The 14,239-nt window shown below is 41.6% G+C and overlaps 1 protein-coding gene across 1 annotated transcript in view; it reads left to right on the top strand.

The window, feature by feature from the left end:
• The first annotated feature begins 453 nt into the window (after positions 1 to 453).
• Positions 454 to 14,239, top strand: part of LOC120054302 (adenylate cyclase type 1-like) — an 86,951-nt gene continuing 73,165 nt past the window's right edge. The window contains exons 1-2 of the mRNA XM_039001717.1: positions 454 to 535; positions 5,116 to 5,146. Of these exons, the coding sequence (XP_038857645.1) occupies positions 454 to 535; positions 5,116 to 5,146 (113 nt within the window). The remainder of the gene's footprint in view (positions 536 to 5,115; positions 5,147 to 14,239) is intronic.

The following is a 14,239-nucleotide window of genomic DNA, read 5'->3' on the forward strand; positions in this document are numbered from 1 at the left end:
GGCGACACAAATCCAACAAGCCATGGCTTCCCCCAGAGGAAAAGACAAGGAGCAACTTGGAGACCCAACCGAGAGTAATGAACAGCTAAAGGATATCCAGGAAAACAAAGCTAAAATGATCTCAATGCTCACCTCACCAAAACTAACTGCTACAATCTGTTGTTAAAGAAGTACATTCGCTATCGTGTCTGACATGCACAAACAAGGCGTGTGCATGAACGAACAAGACAACAAAATTAGCATTTTGGAAACAAAGTTGCAAACTTTAGAAGATGAATTGGACCAGCAAGAATACAGAATGAGACAAAACAACATGAGAATATTGTCCTTACTGGAAGATGAGGAAAAAGGAGATATTTCCAGCTACATGGTCAAACTGCTATCAGAAGAACTTGACGTGGGTATATCACCAGAGGATCTGGAACGATGCCGTAGAATCGGCATTACCCTTGCATGGTAATCTTCAAGCTGTGGAACTATCAGATCAAAGTCAACATTATGAAGACACAGGGGGGAAAGGAGATCAAAATCCAAGGCCAGTCCATTTATTTCATACAGGACCTGTCTGCTAGGTTGAGAAGAGTGGTGGTCGGTGTCATTTAAGATTAGGGAGACTTCATGATGGCTACAAAAAAAATGACATGAGATTATCAGCAGATGTGATTTTCCTGCAAGAGCTACACTTCAAAAAATGTCAAATGTAATATTTAAAGTGGAGCTGGGTTGGAGAGTCATATGCTGCCACCTACTGTAGTAACAGCAGAGGTCTAATCATCCTGATAAATAAGAATACACCTTTTTCCCTTATATCCCAGTACAGGGACCAAGAAGGACGTTTTCTCATTTTGCAAATACACATTGATTTCATTGTATATCCCCCCAGAGACAAACTTGCTTTTATTTTAGATATAACTCAAGCTATATTAGATCAAACCCAGACAGAAACTATTATTTTATTAGGTGACCTAAATCAAGCATTCAGCAAGTTAGACAGACATAGCAATAAAAAAGGGAAAATCAAGGAGTCTCCAAAAAGGCTGAAAATGTACATCTCTACAAATATTTTCCAGGACAGCTAGAGATTATTATTCGCAACTACAAAAGAATAATCCTTTAAGGGCCTCCCGGGTGGTGCAGTGGTCTAAGGCGATGCATCGCAGTGCTAGCTGTGCCACCAGCGACTCTGGGTTTGAGCCGAGGCTCTGTCGCAGCCGGCTGTGACCGGGAGGCCCATGGGGCGGCGCACAATTGGTCCAGTGTCGTCCGGGTTAGGGAGGGTTTGGCCGGTAGGGATATCCTTGTCTCATTGCGCACTAGTGACTCCTGTGGTGGGCCGGGCGCAGTGCACGCTGACCAGGTTGCTAGGTGTACGGTGTTTCCTCCGACACATTGGTGCGGCTGGCTTCTGGGTTGGATGCGCGCTGTGTTAAGAAGCAGTTAAGAAAAAATAAATAAAGACTACTCCTTTTAAAAAGCTATTCAAGAATTGACTACTTTTTTATGCACTTAACAAAACTGTATACTGGTTTCTAAAATCCATGATATAGTGATATCAGATCATTCTCCTGTATAATGCTTAATTACACAAACAGAAAATACAGTTATGTATTAAATACGTAAACAAAAAAATAAAGGCCTTTACCATTACAAATGTAGCCATCACATAATTTGGGATGCTTTTAAGACATACATTAGGGGAATGATAATCTCATACTGTCACGACTTCCACCGAAGGTGGCTCCTCTTCCTGTTCGGGCGGCGCTCGGCGGTCGTCGTCACCGGTCAACTAGCTGCCACCAATTCCCTTTTCTTTTTTCTGTTGGTTATGTCTTTATTGGTTTCACCTGTTTCTTGTTTGGGGGTTATTGCAGGGCTATTTAAGCCTTTTATGCCTGCCTGCTTTTGTGCGGGCTTGTTCTCTGTTTTGTTCGTGGATGGTTATGTTTGTGTCTTTTTCCGGACTGTTTGGTGTCCTGTTTTGGGTCGGTCTTTATTTTTCGCCTGTTGATTTTGGCATGACCAGTTCAACCGAATAAATACGGTTTTCCCCGAAACCTCTGCTCTCTGTGCCTGATTCCACACCCACCACTCCTAGCTACGTGACACATACTCGGCAAAAGTTACATCTGAGTTAGAAATTCAAAATAAACAACCCATAAACAAATCTTTACAAGGTAATGAAGAAACAAACATTTCTGAACTTAAATAGTAATATGATCTTGTACTTTTGAAGAGTGCCAACAACTACAGCTTAAACTAAAATAAAGCATACTATGTAATAGCAAATAAACCTGGCAAACACCTCACAAAATGAATACACTCCAAACTAGTTATAATTTTAAAAGATACGGATACAAATGCTTTAATTAGAAACAACAATGCTATTAATTTTATTTTTAAAGCTTCTATGTAAATCTATAAAAACAGAATTAAATAATAGTTGGACTGATACTACAGCCTTCTTAGACTCAATAACCCTGAAGCAACTATCATTAGATAAAAAATCATCACAAAAAATAGAAAGAAAATGTATATTAGACACTGTTAAAACAGTGGCATGGAGAAAAGAACCAGGGATGGACAGCTTTCCCATAGAATTCTATTTTATATTCTGGGACAAAGTGGCCTTTTCCATTAAAAACGTTGGAAGCATTCAACTTTCCAGCTGAAATAATACATTTAAAAAAATATTATATAAATATCCTAAAGCATAAATATACACAAATAATACTTTATCTGTTAAAAATGCTTTAGAAAGGGACACGAGGCAGGGATGTCTCCTGTTTGCACTGGCAATTGAACCGCTTGCAGAAAGATTTAGACCGGACCCAAATTTAAGAGGTATCAGTATTGGTAAACATGAATATAAACAAAACCTGACTAATATAAAAAAAAGTCAATGCACCCCTTGTAAAAAACATTATGAATTGAATACTCTAAAATCTCAGGGTATAACATGAACATGGAAAAAACTGAAGAAAAAAATAATAATTTATAATCTACCAAAAATATGGAGGATTAGCCCCTTTTTTTCAATTTTCGCCTGAAAATGACATACCCAAATCTAACTGCCTGTAGCTCAGGCCCTGAAGCAAGGACATGCATATTCTAGTTCAATTTCAACCTGAAAGCTTTTGGACATCAAAGCAATGTTGAGGGAAAAATATATTCATAAGATAGGTAAGATATACTCCTTCTGGGCATGCTATAAAGTCCAAAAGTTATGGTCAGTTAGAAAGCTGGCTGTCAGAAGTTTTACAATGTAAGTTTACTTTTAATCCATCTGCATATTCAAGACATGGCATATTGAGGTGTGGTGAGATACACAATGGGTTGGACAATTCTCTTTTTGTCACTTATACGGAAGAAGCTCTTACTTAAATAATGGAAGTCAAATGATACTCCAACATTAAGAGAATGGAAGAATCAAATGCTTTATTTACATATTGAAAAAAATCTACAGACAGAAACAACATAACACAATTTGAAGTCATGTGGGGCATTAGAAACAACAAGCATTACAAACAACATTGGGTGTGTGTAACGATGTGCGCTGAGAGTCGGGAAGCAAGTTCAGGGAGTGAGTGTTTTAATAAATAAACACAACATAATACAAAATAAGAAACACGAACAACGCACAGACATGAAACTGAAACAATAACGCCTGGGGAAGGAACCAAAGGGAGTGACATAAATAGGGAAGGTGAGTCTGATGTGCGCGTAACGATGGTGACAGGTGTGCGCCATAATGAGCAGCCTGGTGACCTAGAGGCCGGAGAGGGAGCACACGTGACAGTGTGGATACAGTGGGAACATGTGGGTCTGAGCAAGTGTGACGTCATTAATGTTTGTGGAAATGTATGTAAATGTTAAATTGTCTATTATTTTTTGTCTATGCATGTTTTTTTATTGTAAAGAATTCTAATAATAATGTAAAATAATATATTGCAAAACAAATAATATGAATTACACATCTACAGGTCCTAATACAGTATCATTCAATCATCAGATTCCAGCTCCATTGAAGCTGTCTATATCTGAGAATGATGACAGTGCTTTGAAATACTGGTAGCTGTAAAGATCTTACTCTCAATCTCTCTCGCTAAACTCGCTAATCCGCCATTCCAATGGGACAGTTTTACAATCTAACTCTGTTGAGTGATGGTACAAAGCAGGCATCTATACTGATACCCCATGCGGCGACAGCAGGCTTAGCTTTTTACCTGCTGATCCCCAAGGACAGCTAGTGACTGCTGATATATTTATCTGCATAGTGGCAATGAGGTTCCCAAGCCTAACAATTACAGAGGTCATCGCAACAAGTGTATAATATGACATGATGACAACTCCTTTTGGGTGTTCCAAACAACAATTAGTGATCCTTAAATTATGTTTAAGCAACTATATGAGTCTGTGAAATTTGACACTTCTGTATATCGCCAGATCAGCAAGTGGTCAACAGGCTCAGGTTAGTATTGTGCCGACCCAAACCACATTATACTGCTGTGGATATTATCTTTTCACACTGTCCTTTCCAGCATAGTTCTGACAACTTTGATGGATTCGTAAGTAGACCAGGGCTTGGCTCGGCTCAGCTAATTACTGTGAAAAGGGTTTTACAGACGTCAGCAAGGGCCAGTGGTCTGCAAATTCAGGTTAGTCCCGCAGACTGCTGCCTCCCTCCCATCCCACTCCCCTCAATGTCCTCTTTCTTCTTCCTCAGAATCAAAGGGACTATTTATCAGTGTTGTATTTCACCCTCAGTCAGCAGTGTTGAAACCACACAGCCTGCCAGGCAGAAACACACCTGTTCTTCCTCTCCATTTCTGTCCTGTGCCACGCACAGTTTATTTTACAACATTCAAAGCAACTTCTATGTCTACATTACAGAACACAAATATTAAAACACAAACGCCTTAAGAGACTTAACAAAATCATGTTAGAAACATTGGACAATGGTTAGTGGGAACAGTTTGCCACCAAAGACGAGCACAACCCTCCCGTTGACATACATGATGATTCAACGCAAAAGCCTCAGCTTTGAATAATTTAGGAGATGTTTAGCCCAATGGAGATACGTCCATATCTCTTAGTATCACCTCTTTGTCTCTATAGACGGGTTGCCTGACAACATCATGAAAATAAGGTACGTGCATCGCAGAGGCAAAAGGCTTTGTGTTGTTATGATTCTGAATAATCAGATAGTTAGCAACAATAAGCTGCCGTGTGGGGAATCATAGGTGGCTTGTTTCAGCTAGTTTATCTTGTTCCTGATACCATGTCTTTTTTTAAGGTGTTTTGACTGATGTCACGTCTATGCTAATATGGCTAAAATTCGCTAGGTAGCTAACCAACTGTAACGATGTATTTGAGAGACAACAAGTGCTCATTGTGCAAATGTATTTATGTTTTCAATAAACATTTGGAGACGAAATATAGTTTACAACCCTGTCTCTTTTGCCCCAAAGTTGTGCACCACCGTTTTTTTTGCTAAACAACTAACCTGTCTATCGTGAATATGTGGGAGTGTTACCAGAATAGGTTACTAGAATGGGTTACCAGAATAGGTTACCACAATGAGTTACTAGAATAGGTTACCACAATGAGTTACTAGAATAGGTCACCACAATGAGTTACTAGAATAGGTCACCTCAATGAGTTACTAGAATAGGTCACCACAATGAGTTACTAGAATAGGTTACCAGAATGGGTTACTAGAATGGGTTACCAGAATAGGTTACTAGAATGGGTTACCAGAATAGGTCACCACAATGAGTTACTAGAATAGGTTACCAGAATAGGTTACTAGAATGGGTTACCAGAATAGGTTACCACAATGAGTTACTAGAATAGGTCACCACAATGAGTTACTAGAATAGGTCACCACAATGAGTTACTAGAATAGGTTACCAGAATGGGTTACTAGAATAGGTTACCAGAATAGGTTACTAGAATGGGTTACCAGAATAGGTTACCACAATGAGTTACTAGAATAGGTCACCACAATGATTTACTAGAATAGGTCACCACAATGAGTTACTAGAATAGGTTACCAGAATGGGTTACTAGAATAGGTTACCAGAATAGGTTACTAGAATGGGTTACCAGAATAGGTTACCACAATGAGTTTACGAAATAGGTCACCACAATGAGTTACTAGAATAGGTCACCACAATGAGTTACTAGAATAGGTTACCAGAATGGGTTACTAGAATAGGTTACCACAATGAGTTACTAGAATAGGTCACCACAATGAGTTACTAGAATAGGTTACCAGAATGGGTTACTAGAATAGGTTACCAGAATGGGTTACTAGAATAGGTCACCAGAATGGGTTACTAGAATAGGTCACCAGAATGGGTTACTAGAATAGGTCACCAGAATGGGTTACTAGAATAGGTTATCAGAATGGGTTACTAGAATAGGTTACCAGAATGGGTTACCGGAATGGGTTACTAGAATAGGTCACCACAATGAGTTACTAGAATAGGTTACCAGAATGGGTTACGAGAATAGGTTACCACAATGAGTTACTAGAATAGGTCACCACAATGAGTTACTAGAATAGGTTACCACAATGGGTTACTAGAATAGGTTACCAGAATGGGTTACTAGAATAGGTCACCAGAATGGGTTACTAGAATAGGTTATCAGAATGGGTTACTAGAATAGGTTACCAGAATGGGTTACTAGAATAGGTCACCACAATGAGTTACTAGAATAGGTTACCAGAATAGGTTACTAGAATGGGTTACCAGAATAGGTTACCACAATGAGTTACTAGAATAGGTCACCACAATGAGTTACTAGAATAGGTCACCACAATGATTACTAGAATAGGTTACCAGAATGGGTTACTAGAATAGGTTACCAAAATAGGTTACAGAATGGGTTACCAGAATAGGTTACCACAATGAGTTACAGAATAGGTCACCACAATGATTTACTAGAAGGTCACCACAATGATTTCTAGAATAGGTTACCAGAAAGGTTACTAGAATAGGTTACCAGAATAGGTTACTAGAATGGGTTACCAAATAGTTTACCACAATGAGTTACTAGAATAGGTCACCACAATGAGTTACTAGAATAGGTCACCACAATGAGTTACTAGAATAGGTTACCAGAATGTTTACTAGAATAGGTTACCAGAATGGGTTACTAGAATAGGTCACCAGAATGGGTTACTAGAATAGGTCACCAGAATGGGTTACTAGAATAGGTCACCAGAATGGGTTACTAGAATAGGTTATCAGAATGGGTTACTAGAATAGGTTACCAGAATGGGTTACCGGAATGGGTTACTAGAATAGGTCACCAGAATGGGTTACTAGAATAGGTCACCAGAATGGGTTACTAGAATAGGTCACCAGAATGGGTTGCTAGAATAGGTTACCAGAATGGGTTACTAGAATAGGTTACCAGAATGGGTTGCTAGAATAGGTTACCAGATTGGGTTACTAGAATAGGTCACCACAATGAGTTACTAGAATAGGTCACCACAATGAGTTACTAGAATAGGTTACCAGAATGGGTTACGAGAATAGGTTACCACAATGAGTTACTAGAATAGGTCACCACAATGAGTTACTAGAATAGGTTACCAGAATGGGTTACTAGAATAGGTTACCAGAATGGGTTACTAGAATAGGTCACCAGAATGGGTTACTAGAATAGGTTATCAGAATGGGTTACTAGAATAGGTTACCAGAATGGGTTACTAGAATAGGTCACCACAATGAGTTACTAGAATAGGTTACCAGAATGGGTTACGAGAATAGGTTACCACAATGAGTTACTAGAATAGGTCACCACAATGAGTTACTAGAATAGGTTACCAGAATGGGTTACTAGAATAGGTTACCAGAATGGGTTACTAGAATAGGTCACCAGAATGGGTTACTAGAATAGTATCAGAATGGTTCTAGAATAGGTTACCAGAATGGGTTACCGATGGGTTACTAGAATAGGTTCACCAGAATGGGTTACTAGAATAGTTCACAGAATGGTACAATAGTCAGAATGGGTTACTAGAATAGGTCACCAGAATGGGTTGCTAGAATAGGTTACCAGAATGGGTTACTAGAATTGGTCACCAGAATGGGTTACTAGAATAGGTTACCAGAATGGGTTACTAGAATAGGTTACCAGAATGGGTTACTAGAATAGGTCACCAGAATGGGTTACTAGAATAGGTTACCAGAATGGGTTACTAGAATAGGTTACCAGAATGAGTTACTAGAATAGGTCACCAGAATGGGTTACTAGAATAGGTTACCAGAATGGGTTACTAGAATGGGTTACCAGAATGAGTTACTAGAATAGGTCAACAGAATGGGTTACTAGAATAGGTCACCAGAATTGGTTACTAGAAAAGGTTACCAGAATGGGTTACTAGAATAGGTTACCAGAATGGGTTACTAGAATAGGTGACCAGAATGGGTTACTAGAAAAGGTTATCAGAATGGGTTACTAGAATAGATTACCAGAATGAGTTACTAGAATAGGTCACCAGAATTGGTTACTAGAAAAGGTTACCAGAATGGGTTACTAGAATAGGTTACCAGAATGGGTTACTAGAATAGGTCACCAGAATTAGTTACTAGAATAGGTCACCAGAATGGGTTACTAGAATAGGTGACCAGAATTGGTTACTGGAATAGGTTACCAGAATGGGTTACTAGAAAAGGTCACCAGAATGGGTTACTAGAATAGGTTACCAGAATGGGTTACTAGAAAAGGTCACCAGAATGGGTTACTAGAATAGGTTACCAGAATGGGTTACTAGAATAGGTCACCAGAATGGGTTACTAGAAGAGGTTACCAGAATGAGTTACTAGAATAGGTCACCAGAATTGGTTACTAGAAAAGGTTATCAGAATGGGTTACTAGAATAGGTTACCAGAATGAGTTACTAGAATAGGTCACCAGAATTGGTTACTAGAAAAGGTTACCAGAATGGGTTACTAGAATAGGTTACCAGAATGGGTTATTAGAATAGGTCACCAGAATGGGTTACTAGAATAGGTCACCAGAATTGGTTACTAGAAAAGGTTATCAGAATGGGTTACTAGAATAGGTTACCAGAATGAGTTACTAGAATAGGTCACCAGAATTGGTTTCTAGAAAAGGTTACCAGAATGGGTTACTAGAATAGGTCACCAGAATGGGTTATTAGAATAGGTCACCAGAATGGGTTACTAGAATAGGTCACCAGAATGGGTTACTAGAATAGGTTACCAGATTACTAGAATAGGTCACCAGCATGGGTTACTAGAATATGTCACCAGAATGGGTTACTAGAATAGGTCACCAGAATTGGTTACTAGAAAAGGTTACCAGAATGGGTTACTAGAATAGGTTACCAGAATGAGTTACTAGAATAGGTCACCAGAATTGGTTACTAGAAAAGGTTACCAGAATGGGTTACTAGAATAGGTTACCAGAATGAGTTACTAGAATAGGTCACCAGAATTGGTTACTAGAAAAGGTTACCAGAATGGGTTACTAGAATAGGTTACCAGAATGAGTTACTAGAATAGGTCACCAGAATTGGTTACTAGAAAAGGTTACCAGAATGGGTTACTAGAATAGGTTACCAGAATGGGTTACTAGAATAGGTTACCAGAATGGGTTACTAGAATAGGTTACCAGAATGGGTTACTGGAATAGGTTACCAGAATGGGTTACTAGAGGAGGGTATGGAGAGGAAGTGGAATTGAGGTGTCAGAATGTTTCTGATGATTAAGAAATGGATTCCTGCGAGAAGGTGATAATGTTTGTGATTTAACTAAATGACTAGGGAGACACTGCTGGAGAGGAAACCATCAACATACCAGCAGTCAAGACAGTAACAGCTCTCACTGAAGAACAAGCTCTCATAACTTGAAGCTTCTATCCAAGTCGTCTTTCTCAAGCGAGTCTCAATACCAGATTTATGCATAAACCATTTCTACTACTCCTTTTAAAGAAAACCCCAAAACACCAGGAAACTCTGCTAGCACACCACAAACAGTCAGTCCCTCCCTAGTAACTCGACTACGGACATTTCTAACACGACTAAACTCTTGACACTTGACCCGGGTTCAACCCTGACCAGTCTGTTTTTTTGGGGCTATTTTTAATAGTATATTAAAAGCAGCATTTGCATGCCTTATTGGGGCATCAGAGGGGCAGAGGGGTGGGGGGTAAAGACTATGTACAGAGGGGTTAGGGGTTAAAGGCTATGGACAGAGGGGTTAGGGGTTAAAGGCTATAGACAGAGGGGTTAGGGGTTAAATGCTGTGGACAGAGGGGTTAAAGGCTATGGACAGAGGGGTTATGGGTAAAAGGCTATGGACTGAGGGGTTAGGGGTTAAAGGCTATGGACAGAGGGGTTAGGGGTTAAAGGCTATGGACAGAGGGGTTATGGGTAAAAGGCTATGGACTGAGGGGTTAGGGGTTAAAGGCTATGGACAGAGGGGTTAGGGGTTAAATGCTGTGGACAGAGGGGTTAGGGGTTAAAAGCTATGGACAGAGGGGTTAGGGGTTAAATGCTGTAGACAGAGGGGTTAGGGGTTAAATGCTGTGGACAGAGGGGTTAGGGGTTAAAGGCTATGGACAGATGGGTTAGGGGTTAAATGCTGTGGACAGAGGGGTTAGGGGTTAAATGATGTGGACAGAGGGGTTAGGGGTTAAAGGCTATGGACAGAGGGGTTAGGGGTTAAAGGCTATGGACAGAGGGGTTAGGGGTTAAATGCTGTGGACAGAGGGGTTAGGGGTTAAATGCTGTGGACAGAGGGGTTAGGGGTTAAATGCTGTGGACAGAGGGGTTAGGGGTTAAATGCTGTGGACAGAGGGGTTAGGGGTTAAAGGCTATGGACAGACTGGTTAGGGGTAAAAGGCTATGGACAGAGAGGTTAGGGGTTAAATGCTGTGGACAGAGGGGTTAGGGGTTAAATGCTGTGGACAGAGGGGTTAGGGGTAAAAGGCTATGGACAGAGAGGTTAGGGGTTAAATGCTGTGGACAGAGGGGTTAGGGGTTAAATGCTGTGGACAGAGGGGTTAGGGGTAAAAGGCTATGGATAGAGGGGTTAGGGGTTAAATGCTGTGGACAGAGGGGTTAGGGGTTAAAGGCTATGGACAGATGGGTTAGGGGTTAAATGCTATGGATAGAGGGGTTAGGGGTTAAAGGCTATGGACAGAGAGGTTAGGGGTTAAATGCTGTGGACAGAAGGGTTAGGGGTAAAAGGCTATGGATAGAGGGGTTAGGGGTTAAAGGCTATGGACAGAGGGTTTAGGGGTTAAAGGCTATGGACAGAGGGGTTAGGGGTTAAAGGATATGGACAGAGGGGTTAGGGATAAAAAGCTATGGACAGAGGGGTTAGGGGTTAAAGGATATGGACAGAGGGGTTAGGGATAAAAAGCTATGGACAGAGGGGTTAGGGGTTAAAGGAGAATTTATAGCAGCATTTGCATGCCTTATTTACAGGGCCGACTGCTGCCCAGAACAGACATCAGAGAACATCTAGGACCTCAGTGTTCCTGGCAGGGGGTGTAGAGTCACCCCAGGGGGGTGTAGGGTCACCCGCTTTAAATGGGGTTATTTTTGGAGCATCAGAGAGACAGAGTGGTGGGAAGTCAACGGTTATGGACAGAGGGGTTAGGGGTTAAAGGTTATGGACAGAGGGGTTAGGGGTTAAAGGTTATGGACAGAGGGGTTAGGGGTTAAAGGAAGGCAGGCAGAATATCACCAGAAAAAGGAACATTCCATTGGTAAAAGATTGATTGTTGTACAGTAGTCTGGTAGAGTGTTGCAGAGTAGTCTGGTAGAGTGTTGTACAGTAGTCTGGTAGAGTGGTGTAAAGTAGTCTGGTAGAGTGGTGTACAGTAGTCTGGTAGAGTGTTGCAGAGTAGTCTGGTAGAGTGGTGTACAGTAGTCTGGTTGAGTGTTGCAGAGTAGTCTGGTAGAGTGTTGTACAGTAGTCTGGTAGAGTGGTGTACAGTAGTCTGGTAGAGTGGTGTACAGTAGTCTGGTTGAGTAGTGTACAGTAGTCTGGTTGAGTGTTGCAGAGTAGTCTGGTAGAGTGGTGTACAGTAGTCTGGTATAGTGTTGCAGAGTAGTCTGGTAGAGTGTTGTACAGTAGTCTGGTAGAGTGTTGTAGAGTAGTCTGGTAGAGTGTTGTACAGTAGTCTGGTAGAGTGTTGCAGAGTAGTCTGGTAGAGTGTTGCAGAGTAGTCTGGTAGAGTGGTGTACAGTAGTCTGGTAGAGTGGTGTACAGTAGTCTGGTAGAGTGGTGTACAGTAGTCTGGTTGAGTGGTGTAAAGTAGTCTGGTAGAGTGTTGCAGAGTAGTCTGGTAGAGTGGTGTACAGTAGTCTGGTTGAGTGGTGTACAGTAGTCTGGTAGAGTGTTGCAGGTAGTCTGTGAGTGGAGTCAGTACTGGTTGAGTGTTGCAGAGTAGTCTGGTAGAGTGGTGTACAGTAGTCTGGTTGAGTGTTGCAGAGTAGTCTGGTAGAGTGGTGTACAGTAGTCTGGTAGAGTGTTGCAGAGTAGTCTGGTAGAGTGGTGTACAGTAGTCTGGTAGAGTGGTGTACAGTAGTCTGGTAGAGTGTTGTACAGTAGTCTGGTAGAGTGTTGTACAGTAGTCTGGTAGAGTGTTGTACAGTAGTCTGGTTGAGTGGTGTACAGTAGTCTGGTAGAGTGTTGCAGAGTAGTCTGGTAGAGTGGAGTACAGTAGTCTGGTTGAGTGTTGCAGAGTAGTCTGGTAGAGTGGTGTACAGTAGTCTGGTTGAGTGTTGCAGAGTAGTCTGGTAGAGTGGTGTACAGTAGTCTGGTAGAGTGTTGCAGAGTAGTCTGGTAGAGTGTTGTACAGTAGTCTGGTAGAGTGGTGTACAGTAGTCTGGTAGAGTGGTGTACAGTAGTCTGGTTGAGTAGTGTACAGTAGTCTGGTTGAGTGTTGCAGAGTAGTCTGGTAGAGTGGTGTACAGTAGTCTGGTATAGTGTTGCAGAGTAGTCTGGTAGAGTGTTGTACAGTAGTCTGGTAGAGTGTTGTAGAGTAGTCTGGTAGAGTGTTGTACAGTAGTCTGGTTGAGTGGTGTACAGTAGTCTGGTAGAGTGGTGTACAGTAGTCTGGTTGAGTGTTGTAGAGTAGTCTGGTAGAGTGTTGTACAGTAGTCTGGTAGAGTGTTGCAGAGTAGTCTGGTAGAGTGTTGCAGAGTAGTCTGGTAGAGTGGTGTACAGTAGTCTGGTTGAGTGGTGTACAGTAGTCTGGTAGAGTGGTGTACAGTAGTCTGGTAGAGTGTTGTACAGTAGTCTGGTAGAGTGTTGTACAGTAGTCTGGTAGAGTGTTGTACAATAGTCTGGTAGAGTGTTGTACAGTAGTCTGGTAGAGTGTTGCAGAGTATCTGGTAGAGTGGTGTACAGTAGTCTGGTTGAGTTTTGCAGAGTAGTCCGGTAGAGTGGTTGTACAGTAGTCTGGTAGAGTGTTGCAGAGTAGTCTGGTAGAGTGGTGTACAGTAGTCTGGTTGAGTGTTGCAGAGTAGTCTGGTAGAGTGGTGTACAGTAGTCTGGTAGAGTGTTGCAGAGTAGTCTGGTAGAGTGGTGCACAGTAGTCTGGTTGAGTCATGCAGAGTAGTCTGGTAGAGTGTTGTACAGTAGTCTGGTAGAGTGGTGTACAGTAGTCTGGTAGAGTGGTGTACAGTAGTCTGGTTGAGTGTTGTACAGTAGTCTGGTAGAGTGGTGTACAGTAGTCTGGTTGAGTGTTGTAGAGTAGTCTGGTAGAGTGTTGTACAGTAGTCTGGTTGAGTGTTGCAGAGTAGTCTGGTAGAGTGGTGTACAGTAGTCTGGTTGAGTGGTGTACAGTAGTCTGGTTGAGTGTTGCAGAGTAGTCTGGTAGAGTGGTGTACAGTAGTCTGGTAGAGTGGTGTACAGTAGTCTGGTAGAGTGGTGTACAGTAGTCTGGTTGAGTGTTGTACAGTAGTCTGGTAGAGTGTTGTACAGTAGTCTGGTAGAGTGTTGTACAGTAGTCTGGTAGAGTGTTGTACAGTAGTCTGGTAGAGTGTTGCAGAGTAGTCTGGTAGAGTGGTGTACAGTAGTCTGGTTGAGTGGTGTACAGTAGTCTGGTAGAGTGGTGTACAGTAGTCTGGTAGAGTGTTGTACAGTAGTCTGGTAGAGTGTTGTACAATAGTCTGGTAGAGTGGTGTACAGTAGTCTGGTGGAGTGGGGTACAGTAGTCTGGTAGAGTGGTGTACAGTGGTGTA

The sequence above is a fragment of the Salvelinus namaycush genome, chromosome 10 (genome assembly GCF_016432855.1).
Source record: "Salvelinus namaycush isolate Seneca chromosome 10, SaNama_1.0, whole genome shotgun sequence".
Classification (NCBI taxonomy): Eukaryota; Metazoa; Chordata; class Actinopteri; order Salmoniformes; family Salmonidae; genus Salvelinus; species Salvelinus namaycush.